The sequence below is a fragment of the Pongo pygmaeus genome, chromosome 1, assembly GCF_028885625.2.
Source record: "Pongo pygmaeus isolate AG05252 chromosome 1, NHGRI_mPonPyg2-v2.0_pri, whole genome shotgun sequence".
Classification (NCBI taxonomy): domain Eukaryota; kingdom Metazoa; phylum Chordata; class Mammalia; order Primates; family Hominidae; genus Pongo; species Pongo pygmaeus.
The window spans coordinates 93,555,947-93,576,878 of NC_072373.2; the positions used below are offsets into that span (position 1 = coordinate 93,555,947).

The 20,932-nt window shown below is 51.9% G+C and overlaps 2 protein-coding genes across 7 annotated transcripts in view; one reads left to right on the plus strand and one right to left on the minus strand.

Annotated features, from left to right (window-relative positions):
- Positions 1–1,227: 1,227 nt before the first annotated feature.
- Positions 1,228–11,806, plus strand: SH2D2A (SH2 domain containing 2A). 5 transcript variants are annotated; one of them, XM_054435715.1, is made up of 9 exons: positions 1,228–1,381; positions 1,962–2,050; positions 2,835–3,019; positions 3,762–3,851; positions 4,039–4,207; positions 8,238–8,384; positions 8,555–8,842; positions 10,707–10,877; positions 11,479–11,568. In XM_054435715.1, the coding sequence occupies exons 1-8, from the start codon at positions 1,348–1,350 to the stop codon at positions 10,872–10,874; spliced, it is 1,170 nt and encodes a 389-aa protein (XP_054291690.1). In that variant the 5' UTR covers positions 1,228–1,347; the 3' UTR covers positions 10,875–10,877; positions 11,479–11,568. The 5 variants fall into 5 exon arrangements, with proteins under 5 accessions (XP_054291690.1, XP_054291680.1, XP_054291718.1 ...); XM_054435705.1 differs by having other exon boundaries at positions 10,707–11,806; XM_054435743.1 differs by lacking the exon at positions 10,707–10,877 and having other exon boundaries at positions 8,703–8,842; positions 11,479–11,798.
- Positions 11,807–17,251: 5,445 nt separating this feature from the next.
- PRCC (proline rich mitotic checkpoint control factor) overlaps positions 17,252–20,932 on the minus strand; it is a 33,484-nt gene continuing 29,803 nt past the window's right edge. For both annotated transcript variants that reach the window (XM_054466148.2, XM_054466152.2), the window contains 2 exons: positions 20,675–20,740; positions 17,252–17,693 (listed from right to left, as the gene is read on the minus strand). In XM_054466148.2, coding sequence (XP_054322123.1) covers positions 17,607–17,693; positions 20,675–20,740 — 153 coding nt within the window. In that variant the 3' untranslated portion in view covers positions 17,252–17,606. The remainder of the gene's footprint in view (positions 17,694–20,674; positions 20,741–20,932) is intronic.

Below are 20,932 nucleotides of genomic sequence, written 5' to 3' on the forward strand. Positions count from 1 at the left end.
CCTCTGAGCTTCTGGTAAATGGGGATAATGTTCCTGTCCCCTTCTTAGTTTGTGAAGATCAATTCAGAGAGAAATGGGATTGGTCCTTTGGTATGGTGGGAAGTCTAAGCACATTGAAAGTTTAAGACATCAGCAGTGGCCAGTGTGGTAGCTCACACCTGTAATCCCAACACTTTGGGAGGCCGAGGTGGGTGGATCACTTGAGGCCAGGAGTTCAAGACCAGCCTGCCCAACATGGTGAAACCCCGTCTCTACTAAAAATACAAAAATTAGCCAGGCATGGTGGCACATGCCTGTAATCCCAGCTACTCAGGAGGCTGAGGCACAAGAATCCCTTGAACCTGGGAGGCGGAAGTTGCAGTGAGCTGAGATTGTGCCACTGCAGTCCAGCCTGGGTGACAGAGCTAGACTCTGTTTCAAAAAAAAAAAAAAAAGATGTCAACACTGATGTTATTAATGACAACTGCTGATAGTGTTGATACTAATGATGACCTGCTTAGCTGGAGGAATTCTCTTTCCTTCCTCCAGGATTGCCTGGTTTTGCCCTAAATCAGCTCCATTATCTGCTGAATGATGGAAGCCAGGCCCCCTCCTCTCTAACCCCTTGTCTCATAGATTTCTTTATTATTATTATTATTATTATTTTAAAAATAGAGATGGGCTCTCACTATGTTGCCCAGGGCTGATCATGAACTCCTGGGCTCAAGCGATTCTCTCACCTGAGCCTCCCAAAGTACTGGGATTACAGGCATGAGCCACCATGCCCAGACTCATAGATTTCACATGTCCTCAAAAAGTCCTTCCTTCTGACCCATATCCTTCCTGTTGCAGCCCTGCCCCCTCCCTTCCTCATGTCTCCTCAAAGCATGATCCATAACCACCTTGTGTGGCTTATCCTTGAGGCTGACATCCCCATTCCCACTGCTCAGAACAGGCCAAGAGGCAGAGTGGGAGATTTTCTAGAGAGAAAGAGAAGCCAAGAGAGATGAGAGAGAGAGAGAGAGAGGAAGGGAGGTTCTAGTTTGGGGTGAGGGAGCAGAGAAAGAATCTGGAGGGATGAAGGTCAGGCAGCAGTAAGGGCTTCCTAACATCTAAACACAGAGTGACACAGATACCCCCCACTGCTATACCACCGCTATCTACAGCTGCGTGGCTTCCGGGGGTGGGACAATCGTCTTAAGGCTTTCCATGACGTGAGTCCTCTGCCAGAACTAAGGCTGTGGGTAAGGCGACATTTCCTGCCCCCGGGGCCAGGGTGAGAGGAGAGATGATGAGTTGCTGAGTGTGCACACCTTTCCGGACCACATACACACACCCTGCTCTGGGATCCCTTGTGAGGCTGCCCCCATGGAGTTCCCCCTGGCCCAGATATGTCCCCAAGGTAAGTGTGAAGTTGAAGGATATGGGTGGGAGGGGGCACAAAGACCCCCATCCCCCTGCCCTCCCTCCTGGGCTTGAGCTCCCACTTCAGGGATGAGGGGCCCCACTCTAAGCCAGAGCTGGCAAGGCTGATTGGCAGGGCAACCACAACCCTGCCTGGGGCTCCGTGCCCACTCATCCCTGAGGATAAAGGTGACAGGGTTTGTTGAGGGCTTCTCAGAGAGGAGAGAGGAGGGAGCAGGAGGATGAAGGGAGGAGGAGGCAGAAGATCTTGGACCAGAAGAAGGGCCTGCCCTGAAGTGATCTGCCTCCCTGACCATCTGAAGGCCAGCCTGACTCCCAGCCTCTCCTTCTAGGCACCTGGTGTCCCTCACAACCTCCTCTGGCAGCATTAGCCCCCCATGCCGCCTTGGCCACTTAACCTCATGCCTGAGAAACTCCCCTGCTGCCCTTCTGCGTTTTTCCTGTCGTTAAGAGTGTCCCAGCCCTCCAGGTCCCCTGAGCCTGGGAGGAGGGGTGGGAGGCAGAGACAGACATAGTTCCTCTCTGAGAAACCCTGGCAGCCCTCTTTGTGCTCACAGGGAGTCACGAAGTCCCCATCCCAACCTTCAGCACCTTCCAGATCACAGACATGACCCGCAGGAGCTGCCGGAACCTAGGCTACACTGCGGTGAGTGGAAACCTGGGGCGGCAGTGTGGTGCAGCTCCCTCATCTTTCCCACCCTCCCATGGGGAAGGACTTGCAGATGGACAAAGGCCACTCCAAGAGAAGGCAGGAATGATCTGGGTCTGCCAACGGGCTGCGGCACAGAGGGAGAGAACGAAAATGAGGAGTACCTCCTTCATGCGCTGAGTTGCCCACTCACTCCCTTGCTGCTCCTAGGCCCTCCGGAAGCTCAGGCTGAGTCCGCAGGTGACCAGGGTGCAGTGCATTGAGTCCCAGAAGCAGGCATCTGCACGCTGTGTCAGTGACCATTTGCCCAGTGCATTCCACATTCCCGTCTCAGTCCTTCTCTCCTGCCCAGTCAATAATTTTCCCTGCAAACTAGGTCAGTCCCTCATACTATGAAGTAAGCCCTCCCTCATTCTGGCCTCTAGGGTGACTTCCTGCATTATGTTTCTTCATCCTCCAGGCCAGGGAATGACTCTGTCCATCTGGAAGGCTGTGATGCCTTTCCCGCCCCTTCTAGAGCACAGTGTGACAGCTCACTGCTGCTGGATTAAAAGCCCTCAGGACCCAGAGGGCAGAGGAAGGAGAGTCTCTGGAAGCCAGAACAGCTGGAGCTGAAGAAGGGATTTAAGTTAGACTTTAGGAAGGACTTTCTGGGCAATTGTACCCTAAAATAGACAGGAGAGGCTGGGTATGAGGAAAAGAAGGTGGCAGGTGGATCAAAGTCAGGAGAAGGCCCACTCATCATGCTGCTTCCCCCTCTTTGAACTCTTCCCTGATCCAGGCATCTCCCCAGGCCCCGGAGGCTGCCTCCAACCCAGGGAATGCTGAGAGGGCAGAGGAGGTGCCTGGAGAAGGAAGCCTGTCCCTGCAGGCCGAGACCCGGGCTTGGTTCCAGAAGACCCAGGCCCACTGGCTCCTGCAGCATGGGGCAGCCCCTGCCTGGTTCCATGGCTTCATCACCCGGAGGTGAGTCATGGAGGAGGGAATTGGCCCAGACATGGGCAGGGCAAGTCCTGGGTCTGGGTCCTGCCACCTGCCAGGAATAGATGAAGGCTCCCACTTCTACCAGTCTGGAGTAGATGGAGGCGCCCACTCCAGGCTCCCACTCCCAGAGTTTTCCAAGCCTTTCACTGAGGCATCTCTCCAGGGGAGATCATTGGAGAGGCTCCAGTCCAGCCCTCTGTGTACCTCAGCTTCCCCTCTCTAGGCCCCATTATCCTCCTGTCCCTAAGGCCTCAAATGCTGGTATTTTCCACCTCTCTCTCCCTCCAGGCTTACTCCATCTTTATCTCCCAGCCCTCTCTTCTTCCACCCTTGCAGATCCTCCCTCCTCCATTTCTCAGCCTCATTTCTCCCTATCTCCTTGTTCACCTCCTCAGTTCAGCTTTGACTTCTGAAATCTGGAAGTCCAACTATTTTCCCATCCCTGTTGCTGCAGTAGCAGCCCCTACAGGTTGCCCTTCCAGAATGAGGCCAGGGGAGGTTGCGGGGGCCTCCTGATTGGGACCCATGGCCCCTGTCCACGCCTAGTCCCTGCAGCGGGAGAGCAGCGCCCACATGCTCTCTCTCCCCATCTCAACCCTAGCCTTTCTCTAGCCGCTCCAGCATGCTTGCTTGGGGGTAGAGGTTCCTCGTGAGAGCCGGGGAGGCAGAGGCGAGGCTGGAAGTGTCAGAGCAGGGTTCGGCCCCCTCTCTCCGTCACCCACAGGGAGGCAGAGAGGCTGCTGGAGCCCAAGCCTCAGGGATGCTACTTGGTGCGGTTCAGCGAGAGCGCGGTGACCTTCGTGCTGACTTACAGGTGAGGGGCGAGGCCCCGCGCCGGGCGACCAAGGCGGGGCTCGGGAGGGGCGGGGCTTGGGTCTGATCCCGTGAGGAGCCGGGCTGTTAGCTCATTCCCCGGGCTGCTGAAGGTGGGGATCACGCCTCGCGCTGGTGACCCTGGCCGAGGAGCGGGAGATAGTCTGATCCCTAACGGCGCCCTCCAGGAGCCGGACTTGCTGCCGCCACTTCCTGCTGGCCCAGCTCGGGGACGGGCGCCACGTGGTGCTGGGCGAGGACAGCGCCCACGCGCGGCTGCAGGACCTGCTGCGGCACTACACGGCGCACCCGCTCAGCCCCTACGGGGAGACGCTCACCGAGCCCCTCGCCCGACAGGTACGCGCCCCAGACCCTGACCAGAGAGCCCAGGGTCTCGGGCCAGCGCCCCTCCCGCTCAGAGCCCAGGCGCAGGACGCGGCACCAGGCACTTTCTCATCCCGAAACACCACTCGGGCATGCCTCCCTTACCCAGGCATCTTCATCTTCGTGGGAGGGTGGCAGGCCCTTCGAGAAATATGAGTGCTGGGGGGCCGTCCTTAAGAGACCAGCCCAGCCACACGGAGTCAGAGGGGCAAGGAGAGACCAGGGGCACACAGTCATTTGGGGTTTTGTTTTTTGTTTTGTTTTGCTTTGTTTTAGACAGAGTCTCACTCTGTCGCGCAGGCTGGAGTGCAGTGGCGCGATCTTCTCTCCATCTCCCGGGTTCAAGTGATTCTCCTGCCTCAGCCTCCTGAGTTAGCTTCCCCACTCTAGGCCCCATTATCCTCCTATCCCTAAGGCCTCGATTGCTGGTATTTTCCACCTGGTATTTTCAGCTTTGACTTCTGAAATCTGGAAGTCCAACTACTTACTTTCCCATCCTTGTTGCTGCAGTAGCAGCCCCTGCAGGCTGCCCTTCCAGGATAAGGCCAGAGGAGGATGCGGGGGTCTCCTGAATGGGACCCCTGAGTAGCTGGGATTACAGGCGTGAGCCACTGTGCCCAGCCTAGTCATTTGTTTTTTAATGTAAGAGATATTTACGGAGTACTTAGGGCCTACCAACTGCTGGCAGGCCCTGAGAATAGACCCATGAACAAAACAGACAGATGGGTCTCAAACTCACAAAGCCTACTTTCCAGCAGCAAAAATGGACAAGTAATAGAAATCCAGGGTGGAGACTGTGATTCAAGAAGAAATACAGGGTACCATTTAGCCTAGCAGGCAGCGGTGCACAAGTTCAGGCAGTGCTGAGGGACCACTGTGTGCCACGCAACCTTCTGGGCACTGGAAAAACGAGTGAACGTAAATGACCTGAATATCTCTGCCTTCAAGAGCTTCCATTCTAGAAGGAGGAGACAGACGAGTGAGTAATACGGATAACAAGCAAAGAAGACAGAGTCTGTCTAGTAATGATGAGTACACACTGACAAGAAAACCAAACAGCTCCACCAGCAGCTCCACCTTCTAAGCAGACCCAGCCTCCACCCTCCTCATGCCTCCTGGAGGCACCTGCCTCTGCTACACTGGCCCAGGCTGCCATCATTTCATGTGAAATATTGTTGAAGAGTGACAGGGTTGGGGCTGTTCTACACAGGGTGTGAGGGAAGGCCACTCAGGTAAGCGGACATCTGAATAGAGGCCTGTATGAAATAGGAGAAGAGCCATGCAGACAACTGGAGGAAAAGCATTCTCGGCAGCAGGCACAGCAGGTGCAAAGGCCCTGAGGCAGGAGGAGATTTGGTGTGTCTGAGGAAGGATGGGAGCAGAGAGGAAGCTAGCATGGGTGGATCTGGTGACTGAGGGATAGAGAGGTAGGAGATGAGATCAGAGGGGTGAGGGAGGGGGGACCTGTAGACTCTTGTATGCATTTGAAGTTTTATTCTGAGCGAGACGAGGTGGCACTGGAGACTTACAAGCTGAGGGGTGACATGACCTGGCAAGTTTCGGGAGGGGCAATATTTCACATGAAATTATGGCAGCCTGGGTCAGGGTAGCAGAGGTGGGTGCCTCCAGGAAGCATGAGGAGAGTGGAGGCTGGGTCTCCTTAGAAGGTGGAGCTGCTGGGTTTTTGTGGGATTGGATGAGGAGTGTGAAAAGATGGACTTGTCATTGACTGAGTTGAGAGAAGTTCTAGGAAGAACACATCCAGGCAGGGGGCGGGTGATCAGGAGTTCTGTTTTCTACACGTGCAGTTCAGCATGGAGATGTCAAGTAGGCAGCTGGAATTCAGAGTCTGGGGACTGGCACAAAGGGATGGGCTGCAGACAAATATTGAGAGTCACCAGCGCTTAGATGGACTCTAAAACCTTTAGGAGGGGAGAAGTCTCCCTCAGAAGTCAGTGTAGGTGGGAAGGAAATGAAGCCCAAGTCTCCAGCATTTAGAGTTTGCAGAAATGAGGGGGAACCGACAAAGAAAACTGAGCAGAGTGCTCAGAAAGTGGAGAAAAGCCAGAAGAGTGTGATGCTCTGGAAGCCAAGTGAGGAAAGTGAGTGAAGGCGGGTGAGGGCAGAGGGTGGAATTGACACTAGGTTTGACAGAGAGGAGGTCATTGGTGACCTAGACAAGAAGAGTTTCACAGAACTTGATCTGGGTCAGTTAAAACAAGTGGGGACAGTGCCTGTGGTCACTGCCTTTTCTGTGAGGAACAGGCAGAGACCTGAGATTCACAGGGCGTAGGGAAGTCTGGGGGTGAGGAGGAGCCAGCCTGACCTGAGAAGGCTGAAGGCAGAGCTGTAGAAGTCTGAGATCACACAGAGTCTTCTCACTCAAGCTCTCAGGAGTCTGACTTATCCTGGAGCAATGGGCAGCCACCCAAGGATTGCTAGGGGAGTTTCTGTAAGATTGCTCTGCTCGAAGACTGGAGAGTGGGTTGGAAGGGCAAGACGATGCAGGGGGAGGAGTCAGGAGGCCTGAACTAGGGTGCTGGCCGTGTGCATGGAGAAAAGTACTCAGATGTGAACGATATTTAGACAGTGGAAGGAGCAGGACTTGTGTTTGATTTCATGTCAAGAGGGAGGGGGTGGAGGCAGCAAGGCTGACTCCTAAGGTGCTGTTTCGGCAGCAGGGTGGAGGTGCTACTTTTTGTTCAGGAAGGAGATGCTGAGAGAGGAGGGGGTTAGGGCAGGAAAAAGAATTCTTTGGTTTCCACAGTATACCTGCAGTACACCTCCCGATGGAGACGTGCACTTGGTGGATTCCAGGAGCATGAGAAAAGCCCTGTGACCTTAGCCTACAGTGGCAGCAGGAATGGGGACAGCATTCATGGACCAAGGGCTAACACGGAGCTAAAAGCAGACCCTCTGTGAGATGGAACCATCCCACATGGGGCTCCTCTCTCCTGAGGTGGTCTCTGCCCTTAAAAATTTTAGCTTATGGCCGGGCGCAGTGGCTCACACCTGTAATCCCAGCACTTTGGGAGGCCAAAGTGGCGGATCACCTGAGGTCAGGATTTCGAGACCAGCCTGGCCAACATGGCAAAACTCTGTCTCTACTAAAAAATACAAACATTAGCTGGGTGTGGTGGTGGGCGCCTGTAATCCTAGCTACTTGGGAGGCTGAGGCAGGAGAATGTCTTGAACCCAGGAGGCGGAGGTTGCAGTGAGCCGAGATTGCTCCACTGCACTCCAGCCTGGATGACAGAATGAGACTTGGTGTCAAAAAAAAAAAAATTAGCTTATATCACCATAAACTAACCAGCAGTAAAAAATAAACACAAGCACAGCTGTCATGGAGATTGATCCCCATGCCAATAATTTTTCAGCTAAAGATGTGTAAAGCCATGTCGCATTTTCACAACCACAAGCACAAATGGAATCTGGCCTGGCCATGTGTTCCAGATGAAATTAAGTTTAATGCAGCCAAGTGTGGTGGCTCACGCCTGTAATCCTAAGACGAAGGAAGGCTGAGATGGGAGGATCACTTGAGCCCAAGAGTTCAAGACCAAGCCTGGGCAACATAGTGAGACCTCATCTCTACAAGAAATGAAAACACAATTAGCCGACGTGGTGGCACGTGCCTGTAGTCCCAGCTACTTGGGAGGCTGAGGCAAGAGGATAGCTTGAGCCCAGGAGGTCAAGGCTGCAGTGAGCTGAGACTGCACCACTACACTTCAGCCTGGGCAACAGAGCGAGACTCTATCTCAAAAAAGAAAAACTTTAATGCTAGATACGGCCTGTGACCAGAGCTTACCACTGCCTCCATCCAACCCTGGGTCTCCTTGCCGTCACCACCCCCTCTTCCTCATCCAGAGTACCCAGCCCAGACCAAATTTCTGTGCCCCTCCCCCTTCCCCCATCCTCCACTTAGACTGGATTATTTTGTCCTCCTGATCACCTCCCCCTCCCCAACGCTCCACCGAGTCCCTCAGACCTCCTTCTTTCCCAGCAGACTCCTGAGCCTGCAGGACTTTCCCTGAGGACCGAAGAATCAAACTTTGGAAGCAAAAGCCAGGACCCAAACCCCCAGTACAGCCCAATCATCAAACAGGGGCAAGCCCCAGTCCCGATGCAGAAAGAGGGGGCCGGGGAGAAGGAGGTATTGGGCTGGAGGGGCTGAGGGAGTGGGAGGACAGGCCTGTGAGGGGGTGCAGGCAGCAGGGAGGAGGAGGGGCCTAGCGGGGGCAGAGGCTCAGGCTGGGAGTTAGGCTGGGGCTTTAACCCTGCCTCCCTCACTCCACTCCTCCCTGGCCTCACCTTCTCTCCCAGCCCTCCCAGCTGCTCAGGCCCAAGCCTCCCATCCCCGCCAAACCTCAGCTGCCCCCAGAAGTCTACACAAGCCCTGTTTCACGACACCGCCCGGCCCCACCCCCCAAGCCCTCCAATCCTATTTACAACGAGCCTGATGAACCCATAGCTTTCTATGCCATGGGCCGGGGAAGCCCCGGGGAAGCCCCCAGCAATATCTATGTGGAAGTGGAAGATGAGGGCCTACCCGCCACCCTTGGGCACCCTGTCCTACGGAAGAGCCAGTCCAGGCCTGTCCCAGGAGGCCAGGTAAATGGGTATGCAGGGAAAGGTGGGTGCAAGAAGGTCTCCCTGCAGGTAGATGGGGGAAGGTGAAGAAGGTGTTCAGAGTAGATGCCTGGGGCAGGGTGAGGGGCAGAGGTGTGAGGTGATGTGGGAAGGACAGAATGATCCAGGCACCAGCCTCCCTTCTCCAGGCCCAGAGGCTGCCGCCTCTTCTCCCCAGAGTCACTCAGACCTCATCTTTGTCAAGCCCCCATGCTCTCCTACCTCACAGAGAAAACAGAGGCCCCCAGGCAGGATCCCCCTCCACCTCCCGCATCGAGGCTTTTTTGATCTGCATCCATCTTGTCCTGCAGGCCCTCTTCGGACGCACCTGGGGCTGACCCCACCCCGTGCCTCTCTGGCTGTCTCCCTTGGCCTTCACGGCCCTGCTGTCCTGGGGAAAAAGAGCACTTGGGTTCCCTTATGTCATCTCAGTGAGCTCAGGGGAGGGTGACCCTGCTCTCCCAGCCTGCTTCTGTGTACTCCCTGTCTCCCTCTTCCTTCTCCCCAGCCCTAAGTCTTCTTGCCTACCCTTCAAGTCAGTACCTCATGCCATGGGTTAGCCCCAGCAGCCATCCCACCCTCTCCCTCAGCCTCTGCGGCCCTCCCAAAGCCCTTCCCCAGCCTTCCTCCTCAGACCCTTCCCCACCCTGCCTCCCTGCTGGTGCCCCAGGCTCCCTGCTCAGCCTGAGCCTGCTCGCGCTCACCTACACCCCTGCCAACGTCCGCTGTCCTAGAGCTAACGTCACCTGTCCATATCTCCGTCCAAACTTCTCTCCAAGCTTCTGGTCAGTTCCCCCCAACATCCCTCAGCCCCTCAAACTCAACACGGCCAACAGCGCTCTCACCCTTGCCCTCAAACAGCTCAGTCCCGTGTTCACTGTCCTGATTGCTAACTCTCCAGCTACCCAGCTAGCCAAGCCAGAATCCCAGGGCTCCCTCAGCACTGCTCCCTCTTCACTCCCCCAGTAAGCCACTCATTCCTGCTGGATCTCTTCCTAAGTATATTTTTCCTTCCCCCAGCTCCAGCCCCCATCATTGGGGTCTGGCTTTGTCACCCAGGCTGGAGTGCAGTGGCACAATCATAGCTCACTGCAAACTTGAACTCCTGGGCGCAAGTGATCCTCCCACCTCAGCTGAGATTACAGGCTCGAGCCACCTCACCTGGCTCCCAAGAGCTTCTTAACTGGTTTCCTAACCACCATTCTTGCCACTTCTGATACACTCTGCACCAAAGAGCCAGAATGGTCTTGCTGAAGCAGCTGCCTGGCCCATGATGCACTCTACACTTGGGTGAGGGGGGGGGTCTCACCTCCTTAGCCTTACCACCAGCCACTCCCATTCTCCTAGAATGATTCACATTTCTCTAAACTCACCAAGTGGTTTCAAGCCTCCTGGGGTTTGCACCCGCCAGTAGCTCTGCCTATAGCAACTTCCTGCAACCACATCCTCCCGCTGCCTGGCAACTTTCTAATCATCCTTCAAGACCAGCTTTCCCTTCTCAGAGGCCACAGAGGCCACCCCCTGTGCCTTACACACACCTGCCATGCCACTGATCACCTGAGACATCCATCTCCTCCCATCTCCTTCTCTCTGTCCCTTCCCTAGTTTAGAGTGTGAGTTCCCTGAAGGGAGGGGCTGGGCTTACCCATCTGTTTCCAAAGCACCCAGCCCAGTGCCTGGCACAGAGCAGGTGCTCAAGAGATGTTTGTTGAATTAATGAATGAGAGGAGTTTAGATACCCTCTCTGGAAGCCAAAGTCTGTTCAGATCAGATGTCTTGAGACTGCAAGTACACCTAGGAGGCAGAGGGTAGAGGGTGTGACCTAGAACTGTCCTTCTCTCTGCAGAATACAGGTGGCTCCCAGCTGCATTCTGAGAACTCTGTGATTGGGCAAGGCCCTCCCCTGCCCCACCAGCCCCCACCCGCCTGGAGACACACCCTCCCCCACAATCTTTCTAGACAGGTGCTTCAGGACAGAGGACAGGCATGGCTCCCCCTTGGGCCTCCTCAGTAGGCGGTAAGTCTGAGCTTGGTGAGGATAACTTGGAGCATCAGGTCCAGAGACCTTCACACAGACCTGGCACCCTTCTCAGGAAATGTGGATGGAATAAACCATAGGTGTTCAAGGCTGGAAAGGAGCTCAGCCATCATCTATTGCAAGTATGGCAAAGAGGTGTCATCTTGCATGCCAACTCCAATCCATTGGTCGTGGCTGCCTAGAGTGCTGCATTGGAAAGGATGTTAAGGTCATATCTGAACTCAGCAGAAAAAAAGCACATGATTGATTGGTGATGTCTGCCATGGGTAAGAGCGGGAGGATGAGCAGCATTACATTTGTCCTTACTGATCAAATTCAACTCCCTCACTATGCAGAAAAGAAAACATAGCCTGAGAGGGACAGTGACTTGGCCAAGGTCAAGGACTAGAACCAGGCTTCCTGATTCCCTCTTTAGTGCTCTGTTCCTTACCACACATCCACAAACTCAAGTCCATAGGAAACATCAGAGATTTCCTCAAACAGGAAGTCTGGCCACTTTCCAGAGTTCTACTGCATGGAGGCCTGGGTGCTTGCTGGGTCCCCTCCTGTGGATCCTGGCTTAACTCTGTCCCCCTGACAGGTCTGGCCTGACCCCCAACAAAGAAGCCTGGAGGTCAGAGAAGCAAATGCGGAGGCTGCTCCCTCCTAAGAGATCCCAAGAATCCAATGGCTCAGTCCTTGGTGATCTAAGACAGCAAAGAAGTGTGCAAGGAGGGCCCTGTTGGCTCCCACTGTCCTGGTTTCTCTTCCTGGAGTCTAATTTCCTTGGCCCTCCGAGCTTTTGAGTCTGGGCCCTGGTCCAATGCTGCTGTTGTCTGAGGAATGGTTTGGTGAGAACAGATGTTAGAACTTGTTTGTTGATTCTCGTCTGGCTAATAAATCATCACCAACTGCCTTCCCCTACAGGGATTCAAGTCCTCCAGGCTCCTTCTGTTTCTGTCTCTGACTTTCTCTCTCTCATACTGTGGAAGGCAAGGAGTTGAACTGCCACTGCAGTGAGGGTGGAGGGGCTTGAGGATTGAGAGACACCAAGGCCAGGAACACAGACCTCTGCAAAGTATTCCTTCTCTGGCTGGGATGGGTTGAGTAGGCAGCCAGGGATGTAGGGGTGGCTGCACCACCTGAGGCATAAAGAGGGGCAGAGAGGTGAGCAGTTGAGGGACAGCCCCTTCTCCTCTGCAACCCCCCTGCCAAGTACAGGACTGGGGAGGAGGAAGATGTGTGTGTGAGCCCCTTAGAGGACAGGAATCCCCTCGGAACTGGCTCCAGGCCTCTCATCTTCCCACCCTCTTGGGCTTAGGCCCTTTGCCTCAATCAGGACCCCATTCTCTCCCCTATCCCTCTTGCTTCCCCCTTCTCTGCCCAGACCCACTTCAGAGCCAGCCTCCTGTTCCCGTGCAAAGCTCTACACTCTGGGGCTCTGGCATATGCCCTGGGTCTTACTTTTGTCTCAGACTGGGGACTTTCTTTTTTTTTTTAGACAGGGTCTTGCCCTGTCGCCCAGGCTGGAGTATAGTGGCACGATCATAGCTCACTGCAGCCTTAGCCTCCCAAGTTGCTGGAACTACAGGTGCCCACCACCAAGCCCAGCTAATTAAAAAAAAAAATTTTATTTTGGCTGGGCGTGGTAGCTCACACCTGCAATCCCAGCACTTTGGGAGGCCGAGGTGGGCAGATCACCTGAGGTCAGAAGTTTGAGAACAGCCTGGCCAATTTGGTGAAACCCCATCCATCTCTACTAAAAATACAAAAGTCAGCCGGGCGTGGTGGCACATGCCTGTAATCCCAGCTACTCGGGAGGCTGAGGCAGGAGAATTGCGTGAACCCGGGAGGCGGAGGTTGCAGGGAGCCAAGATCACACCACTGTACTCCAGCCTGGGTGACAGAGCAAGACTCCGTCTTGGGGGAAAAAAAAATTATAGAGACAGGGTCTCACTGTGTTGCCAGAGCTGGTCTCAAACCCTTGGCCTCAAGCTATATTCCTGTCACAGGAATTATAGTGCTAGGATAATATAAACTCCCCAAGTGCTGGGATTACAGGTGTGAGCCACCATGCCCAGCCAGAGAGGGGGCTTTCTAAGGCAGGGCTGTGTCTGCCCCTGGATTATCCTCAGGGCTCAGAGCAGAGACGACCCCTCCAGAGCTGCCCAGGCCTGGGGACCCATGTGGTCCCATCTGTGCAGCCTGTTCTTTTCACACTCATTCCTACAACAGGCTAGTCCAGGCAATCAGTGCCAGGCAGGGCCCCTGTACCTACCAGAGGCACAGGAATCTTCCAGACCCTTTCCTTAGGCCACAGTCCCTAGGCCTGGGCACTGCCACCACCATACCACCCCCAGCCTGGCCCAGGCGCCAGCTCCAGTGACTGGCCAATTCCCCTCCTTTCCACTCCAGTGCTAATCAGCTTAAGGAGAAATACGGTTGCTGAGTCAACAGAGTTGGAGTTCCACTTCCCTTTGTTTAGACCTCAGATCTAAATGTCCTCCTGAGCAAGAGGAGAGGTGGGGAGGGAGGCAGAGGGGCAGGGAGGGAGGAGCAGATGGCTTTGCTGAAATCAGAGAGGAGGCTCAAAGTGCCAGAAAGTTCTCAGATTAGACGCAGGGAGTCAGTTACCTCGTGGCTGATTCCTTGGGGCAGGGGAGGAGGCAGAAAAGAGTGGCGTATTTATTGTACAGCAAGAGACAGAAATCAGAAAGTCAGAAAATAGATTTCTCCAGACTTTGGGGTGTAACAGAATGGGCAGGTGTGGGGAGGGGACCAGAAATGCCTAGTGACCCACTTGGTGTTTCTGGAGGAGAAAGCCTGGAGCAGAACAGGGGCAGGAGCAAAGCCAGGGGCAGAGCAGGACCTAGGGACCCTCTTCTTCCTTTTGTGGCTGCACAGAGCATGGGGTGGACACGCCAAAGGGATGGTGGAGCTCAGATGAAGCTATGGCATCAGGAGCCCTGAGCCTGTAGTGACCCTGTGCTAACTAGTTGTGCAACCTTCAGCAGGGGAACCCTTTTTCTGTGCCACTGCTCCCTCCATTCCTTATGCATGGAGATAATGCCTCATTTGCACACAGGGTCTCATTGCACACAAATGAGAACGTGCAAGTGAAGGGCTTTGAAAAGCAATACTGCTGGGGCTAGAAGGGACTTCAGAGACCCTTGATGACAGAGTATTTGGCTCAACTAAAGAGGAAACTGAGGTCTAGAGAGGGGAGGTGACAGGGAGCCAAAGGCACTCAGGCCCAGGGACCAGATCTTGTCATCCCAACCCAGTGTTCCTCTTAATACCCCAGGGCCCCTCCTAGGCTAAAGGATAAGGTCCCAGTCTTGCTGAGGGCCACAGCTGCAGGCCCAGCCCTGAAGACCAAGGTGGTGGAACCTCCCTCCCCATCACGAGGGGCACCCCTGCACAATCCTGCTGACTTTACTCCAAGGTGAGGCCTGGGGCTGCGGTGAGACCTCAGGAGGGAGAAGTTGAGTAACTTGTACAGGAAAAGCAAACTGGGACGATTATGCTGAGCGAGACTCCACATGCCAGGAGGGGGAGGGCATTTCTCACCGACAGTCTTCCCATGGTCATTCCATCCCTCCTCCTGCCTCCTCCAGGCAGAGCCTCTCTGGCTAAGCCCACTCTTAGATCTGTGAAAGGGCAGCCTCTCACCCTGTCACAGCACATGGAAGACTTTGCTGTGAGCAGAGAGCACTGCTGCCACTACAGGGTCCAGCTTTGTCCTCCAGCCCCTGCCCCTTCAGCTCCATGCCTTACCCTGATGGCTCTTTCCTGCTCCAGCCTCCCCTGAGCTGCCCCTTTCATCCTATCTGCCCCCTCGGCTAATGCAGCACAGTCTCAGTAAGGTGGTCTGTAACTCTGGCTCAGGGGCTTCTCAGGGGGACTGACGAGTAACATCACATCCCATGAACCCACTCAGGGAGGGGCGGGGCTGGTCATCACTGAGTCCTCACTTGAAAGAAAGCTGAACTTAGGCTGGTCATGCTGGGCACAGTGGCTCACGCCTATAATCCCAACACTTTGGGAGGCCGAGGCAGGTGGGTCACCTGAGGTCAGGAATTCGAGACAAGCCTGGCCAACATGGTGAAACTAAAAATACAAAAAAATTAGCCGAGCATGGTGGCGGGCACCTGTGATCCCAGCTACTCATAAGAATCGCTTGAACCCGGAAGGCGGAGGTTGCCGTAAGCCGAGATCGCACCACTGCACTCCAGCCTGGGCGAGAGAGTGAGACTCTATCTCAAAAAAAAAAAAAGAAAAAAAAAGAAAGCTGAACCTAGAGGGAAAGGGGTAAAAAGGGGCAGACGGAAGCACGCAGCCCAGAGCGTTCCAGCATCCTTGCCACTTCCCCCAGGCCCCACTGAACTTTAACCACTCCTCCATACATTGGGGCTTCTCGGACAGCGAGCTCAGCACCCCAGCTAGAGTGGAGATGTGGCTGGGCCCCTCCAAAGGGGCCAGCAGCATTGCAGAGGCACCGAAACACCCTCATTTCGACAACCGCATCGTCTCTGTGAGGGTTCTAAGTCTGATCCTCATAGACCTCAGCTTCTCCAGCTCCACTGTTCTGGTCAGTGTGACACTGCACATCCAGCTTTGCCCCAGCCCCACCAACATCTTCCAGGGCTAATTGGATCCATTTCTGACCAAGGCCTTCACACCTTTCTCCTTCTGCCCCTTGGCTGTTGCTGCCATGCTAATTTTAACCAAGTTATCACTCTTATTTCTCCCTCATTCCTGTCTCTGTCTTCTGTTCATCAGAACTTGAGGCTACCACCTCCAGCAAGCCCTCCCAAATAAAGTCTATCCGTTTTCTAATTGTTGGTTATTTCTCAGTGACCAGGAAATTCCAACCACCAAATACAATGCCATCTTTGGTAGGACTAAAAAGTGGCTTTAAAAAAAAATGTGGCTTAAAACTCTTGAGTGAACTGAAGGAAGTGGGAGGCAAGAGGACCCTTAGAGATATCTAGCCCAATTCTATCCATTTCCAGAAGATCTGGGAGTCTCCCTCTCACCATCTTCTGCCTCCCAGCCCAGAGCACTTCCAGCTACAACATGACACAGCCCCTAAAATGAGAAAGTTGAATTACTGAATCCCAGGAGTGTGGCGACTCGTATGGGCCGGGCTGCATCTGTAGCATATTGGATATAAGAAAGGAAGCACTGGACTCATTGGAACCTAAGATTTTAGGCCCTGCTGAGCACACCTCACCACCTGTGACGCCCCAGAGGGGCAGATCTCAGCCCTGATCCCCACTGCCTCTGTGAACACTGGGAGCATGGTAGGGTTGAAGCTCCTTGCTAAAGTCTTGGCTGGATGCACGGATCTGGACAACTATAGCCTGAGTGTCCCTGTGGGATGCAGGAGCCCTGTCTGGCTCCAGCCCGAAGTAGGTCAGATTTCAGATAAGCGGGTGGTTTTCCTGTAAGTGATGAAACCCTCTCTGTACTTAATGAGAAACAGACTCCTCAACTTACCCCAGCACACAAAACCAGAAGCTTGGTGAGGTTCCTAACTTCTGCCTCTTCCTTCCCATCCCCAGGTCCCCACCACATACCTCAAATGCCCCTATGGCCTTTAGCCTCCCCTCTCTGTCACCAGGACTGCCAAACACTAATTCTTCCCAGTGTTTTCCTGCAACAGTACACTCAAGCGTCTATTTCCGGTCAACAGCTCCTCCACCTGACATCCAATGCTCTCTTGCAGGAGTTTCCTCAACGCTACTTTCCTGCAGGAAACCACAGCAGCTAAGCCCTACTGGAATCCTGGTACCCTTAGCCATATTTTTCAGTGGTGGTTTGCAGTATGATTTGCACATTGTTTTTGGAATCATCCCATCTGTCTTGCCACTTCTGGGCGTCACAGTACCTTACAGATAATTGGAGTCTACAGACCCTGTACCTCCTTTCTTCAACGAAGGCTAGGGCTCTGGAAGTCTCCAAGGGTATCTCTCTAGCGCCCAAGTTCAATGTGAAGCTTCCAAACTGATCCAGCCCAATGACTACCAGTGTCAATCTGAATCATCTTTAGGGACAGGGATTTTGCCACTTTACCTCCTGCTGGATAGGATTTTTATGCCTGACACTATTTTGTGCTACAGAAAAAACCTCCTGACTTCACCCAGTCTCCAGATGTACCTGAGATTAGCAATACTGTTTGGGATCACAGGCCTCTCTGAAAATCATCCCGCCTCATATAAAGTTGTGCGTACCATTTCTAGGGTTTTCAATGGCCACAAACCCAGCTAGATGGTAGATAGGAAAAATAGCAAAGCAATCAGGCAGCTCAAGATCATTTGGAAGGTGCTTTACACAAGGTAAACACAAATCCAGGGACAGGGCAGGCAACGTTTGTCAGACTGGATGTTTTATTTCAACAGACATCCCTGGTTTAAAAAAAAAAAAGTGGTGGTGGGGAGGGTTCAACATTTTATCACACCTGACAGAGAGCAAAACTCCCATCCCAGAACTCAGAGCCCCTTCAGAGGCATCACACAAGTCTTTGCTAGCTCCAGGGCAGAAAGGAGCTGAATTTTCTAACTTGTTAAGAAAAATCTATCAAATATGTTCATTCTCGCAGAGGCGAGGGCTGGGTCCTTGGGGAAAGAGATCCTGGGCTTAGAGCAGCTGGGGTCCCAGAGGTGAAGCTGGGGGCCAGGCCAGCTGGGCTGGCAGGAGATCCTGGGAGCAATCAGTTCCAGAGCCCTAGAATCCATATTTGGCTTGGGTCTGGCGGCGGCTGAGCTTGTTCTCTGACCAGGTGTTCTTCAGTTCCAGCTCCCGCTCCTTGGCCTGTGGCAAGGAAGAAGGGCAGGGGAGGGTCAAACTGGAATTCTGAGAGATGCTGTCCTCTTGCCTCTGTGAGCTTCCCAATTTAAAATCTTTCTCCTATCAAAACGATTATGGGGGAACTGCAAACCCCTTGAAAGACTTATCAAAGTAAAAGGGGAAGGCCCCAAGAAAGCAAAGAAAAATCATTTCTTTGGACAGTTATCAAGGTTTAAGCAGAATAAAGACTCAAGAATCCTGGTGCTTCCTCTAGTAGAATTAAAACTCAAAAGGTGAAATAGGAAATGGACAAATGAAAACTAGAATTTAGCATCTAAAAGGAAGAAAATCAGCTCTCTTAGACACCCAACTGGCAGAGTAGGAGAGGACAGTCTCAAAGGCTTGGACCAGTCAAAACAGAACACCAACAAACAATTGCTTAGCCTGGAGATACAGTTTTGCAGTTGTGTTGAATACAGTGTGTGGTACCTTAGAAATTCAAGGATTTTAAAGTAATGACTGAAGCTGTGAAAAACTGAGAGGTACAAGAATGACTTCTTTCTTCTGATCTCAACAACTCCTGGCTCTATACCACATTCTGGAATGTAGAAGTACCACCCTAGAAAGGGGATTCTCAAGACCCCCCCAAAAGTTATCTGATGCCTGCTCATCTCCTTTGGAATTTGGGGTGGGGGTTAAGAGATTGAGTTTAAATAATATCCTACTCTCAAATCCTTTCCCTACAAACCACAAGACAGGGAAAGAGTACAAAGGAGTTCCTGAAAGGCAGGTAAAAATATGACAAAAACAATGAAAGCAAGATTTGCCATGAAATCACCAACCAGAATGTACACTTCCCAGGAAAGGGGCCAGGAAAGGGTCTTATTCATGTCTGTATCTTTGACACCATTTAGTTCAATAAGTCTTAAAAAGATATTTAATGACTAAATACAGTTGACCCTTAACACGAGTTTGAGCTGCACAGGTCCACTCATACGTGGATTTTTTTCTAATAAATATTTAATATATTAGAACTTTTTTTGGAAATTCGTGACAACTTGAAAATATAAACTGTGTAACTTAGAAATACTAAAAAAATTAAGAAAAAGGTATGTTGTGAATGCATAAAATATATGTAGGTACTAGTCTATTTTTATCATTACTACCATAAAACATACACGAATCTATAGAAAGTTAAAATTTATCAAAATGTACACACACAAATACAGATCATACATGGTGCCATTTGTAGTCAAGAGAAACATAAACAAATATAAAGATGCAGCATTAAATCCTAACTGCATAAAATTCACTGTAGTACATACTGTACTAATGTCATAATTTCACAGCCACCTCTTATTGCTATTGCAGTGAGCTCAAGTATTGTACCTGCTTAAAACACCACGTAATGCTAATCATTTCCACAGGAGCTGCTTGTCTCTCTAGTATGTTGCATATCACAGTAAAATGTGCTCTCTCAGTTCTCGTGTGTTTTTCATTGCATACAATATCATGAATCTTTTTTTTTTTTTTTTTTTTTTTGAGATGGAGTCTCGCCCAGGCTGGAGTGCAGTGGTGCGATCTCAGCTCACTGCAACCTCCACCTCCCGGGTTCAAGCGATTCTCCTGCCTCAGCCTCCTGAGTAGCTGGAATTACAGGCACCACGCCCGGCTAATTTTTTGTATTTTTAGTAGAGACGGGGTTTCACCATGTTGGTCAGGCTGGTCTCGAATTCCTGACCTCGTGATTCGCCCACCTCAGCCTCTCAAAGTGCTGGGATTACAGGCGTGAGTCACCGTACCCAGCCCATAAATCTTAACACCATGGAACCCATACGAACCCACTTCAGCTAGTCGACATTACAAGAAAAAGTTGACTTGTTTGGTACGTTCCGTAGACTGGGGTCTGCAGCTGCAGTTGCCTGCCACTTCAAGATAAATGAATCTAGCATAAGGACCACTGTGAAAAAAGAAAAAGAATTGCACCACTGCACTCCAGCCTGGCAACAGAGCGAGACTCCGTCTCAAAAAAAAAAAAAGGAAATTTGTGAAGTTGTTGCTATCGCTGCAGCTATGCCAGCAGGTGTGACAACCCAGCACATTTTGCAAAATACAAAATATGTGTTATCGGTAAGGATTCTGGTCAACAGTAGGCAATTCGTAGTTAGCTGTTAGGGGAATCGAAAATTATACACATAGCCTGGGCTACACAGGAAGATCCTATCTCTACAAAAAAATTGTTAAATTAGCTGGGTGTGATGGCACACACCTGTGGTCCCAGCTACTTAGGAGACTGAGGAAGGAGGATCATTTGAGCCCAGGAGACGGCAGCTGCAGTAAGCCATGATTGTACCACTGCACTCCAGCCTGGGTGACAGAGTAAGACCCTGTCTCCAAAAAGGAAAAAAAAAAAGTTATACGCAGATTTTTGACTGTTTAGGGTGTTGGCATCCCTAACCCTCTGTGTTGGTCAAGGGTCAACTGTATTTGAAAGCTGCCCAGTCATATTAAATAAATACCAAGACATATTCCAGTTTCAAAAGACATTTTTGGATTACCTGTAATTCTGAATTATTTGTGTTGATGTTCCCTGCCACAGAAGTGAAGCATATAAAACCAACCTCTTCATCAGGTGGATGTTTGGCTAAGTTGGTGAATCAACATTTTTTTTAAGTTTTTTAAATTACTAGAGAAACTTGCTATTTAAAAAAACCCTATGATAAACCATTTCACTCTCCTCTTACATTATGTTTTGGATATCTGGATTTTCACTTAAAAGAGTTTTATTCTAAGCACCTGCACCTGAATCTTATCTGCATTGAGACTGAAGTAGAGCAGGATAATTCTGAAGGATGTATCCCCTCCTAGTGGCCGCTCTGAGAACAGGAGAGGATGCCTGCTAAAAGATGGGCCCTGGCATCTGGGCTTCTAACTCGTATCTCAGCCTTCAAATTCTCAGATTTACAGAGATCCTGCCTGAGCCAGAGCCCTCAGCTGTCTCTCACCTGATGAATAAGATATGTGATCTGGTGTTTCCGCCGCTGCTGGCCTGTTGGCTGCTCACCTTTCTTCTGCAAGAGAAGAAAACATATTCATTAATCCACAGGATGAAAGCAGAAGTTTCTCATATGCCCAGATGGTGTGGTGTTAGGGACTGAGAAGCCAATTCCACAGCCCAAATCCTGGGGGAGAAAAGTTGGAGCTGTTTTTACCTCTATATACTTACAAAGCCTTTATTTTTATTAAAGCCATTATACAAAAAA

What these genes read in the sequence shown, in the direction of transcription:
- SH2D2A (XM_054435705.1), top strand. Translation starts at nt 1,348, where the DNA reads ATGGAGTTCCCCCTGGCCCAGATATGTCCCCAAG. An exon ending in GGCCCAGATATGTCCCCAAG is followed by an intron (nt 1,382 to 1,961) that starts GTAAGTGTGAAG and finishes TTGTGCTCACAG; the next exon opens with GGAGTCACGAAGTCCCCATC. An exon ending in CATGGCTTCATCACCCGGAG is followed by an intron (nt 3,020 to 3,761) that starts GTGAGTCATGGA and finishes CGTCACCCACAG; the next exon opens with GGAGGCAGAGAGGCTGCTGG.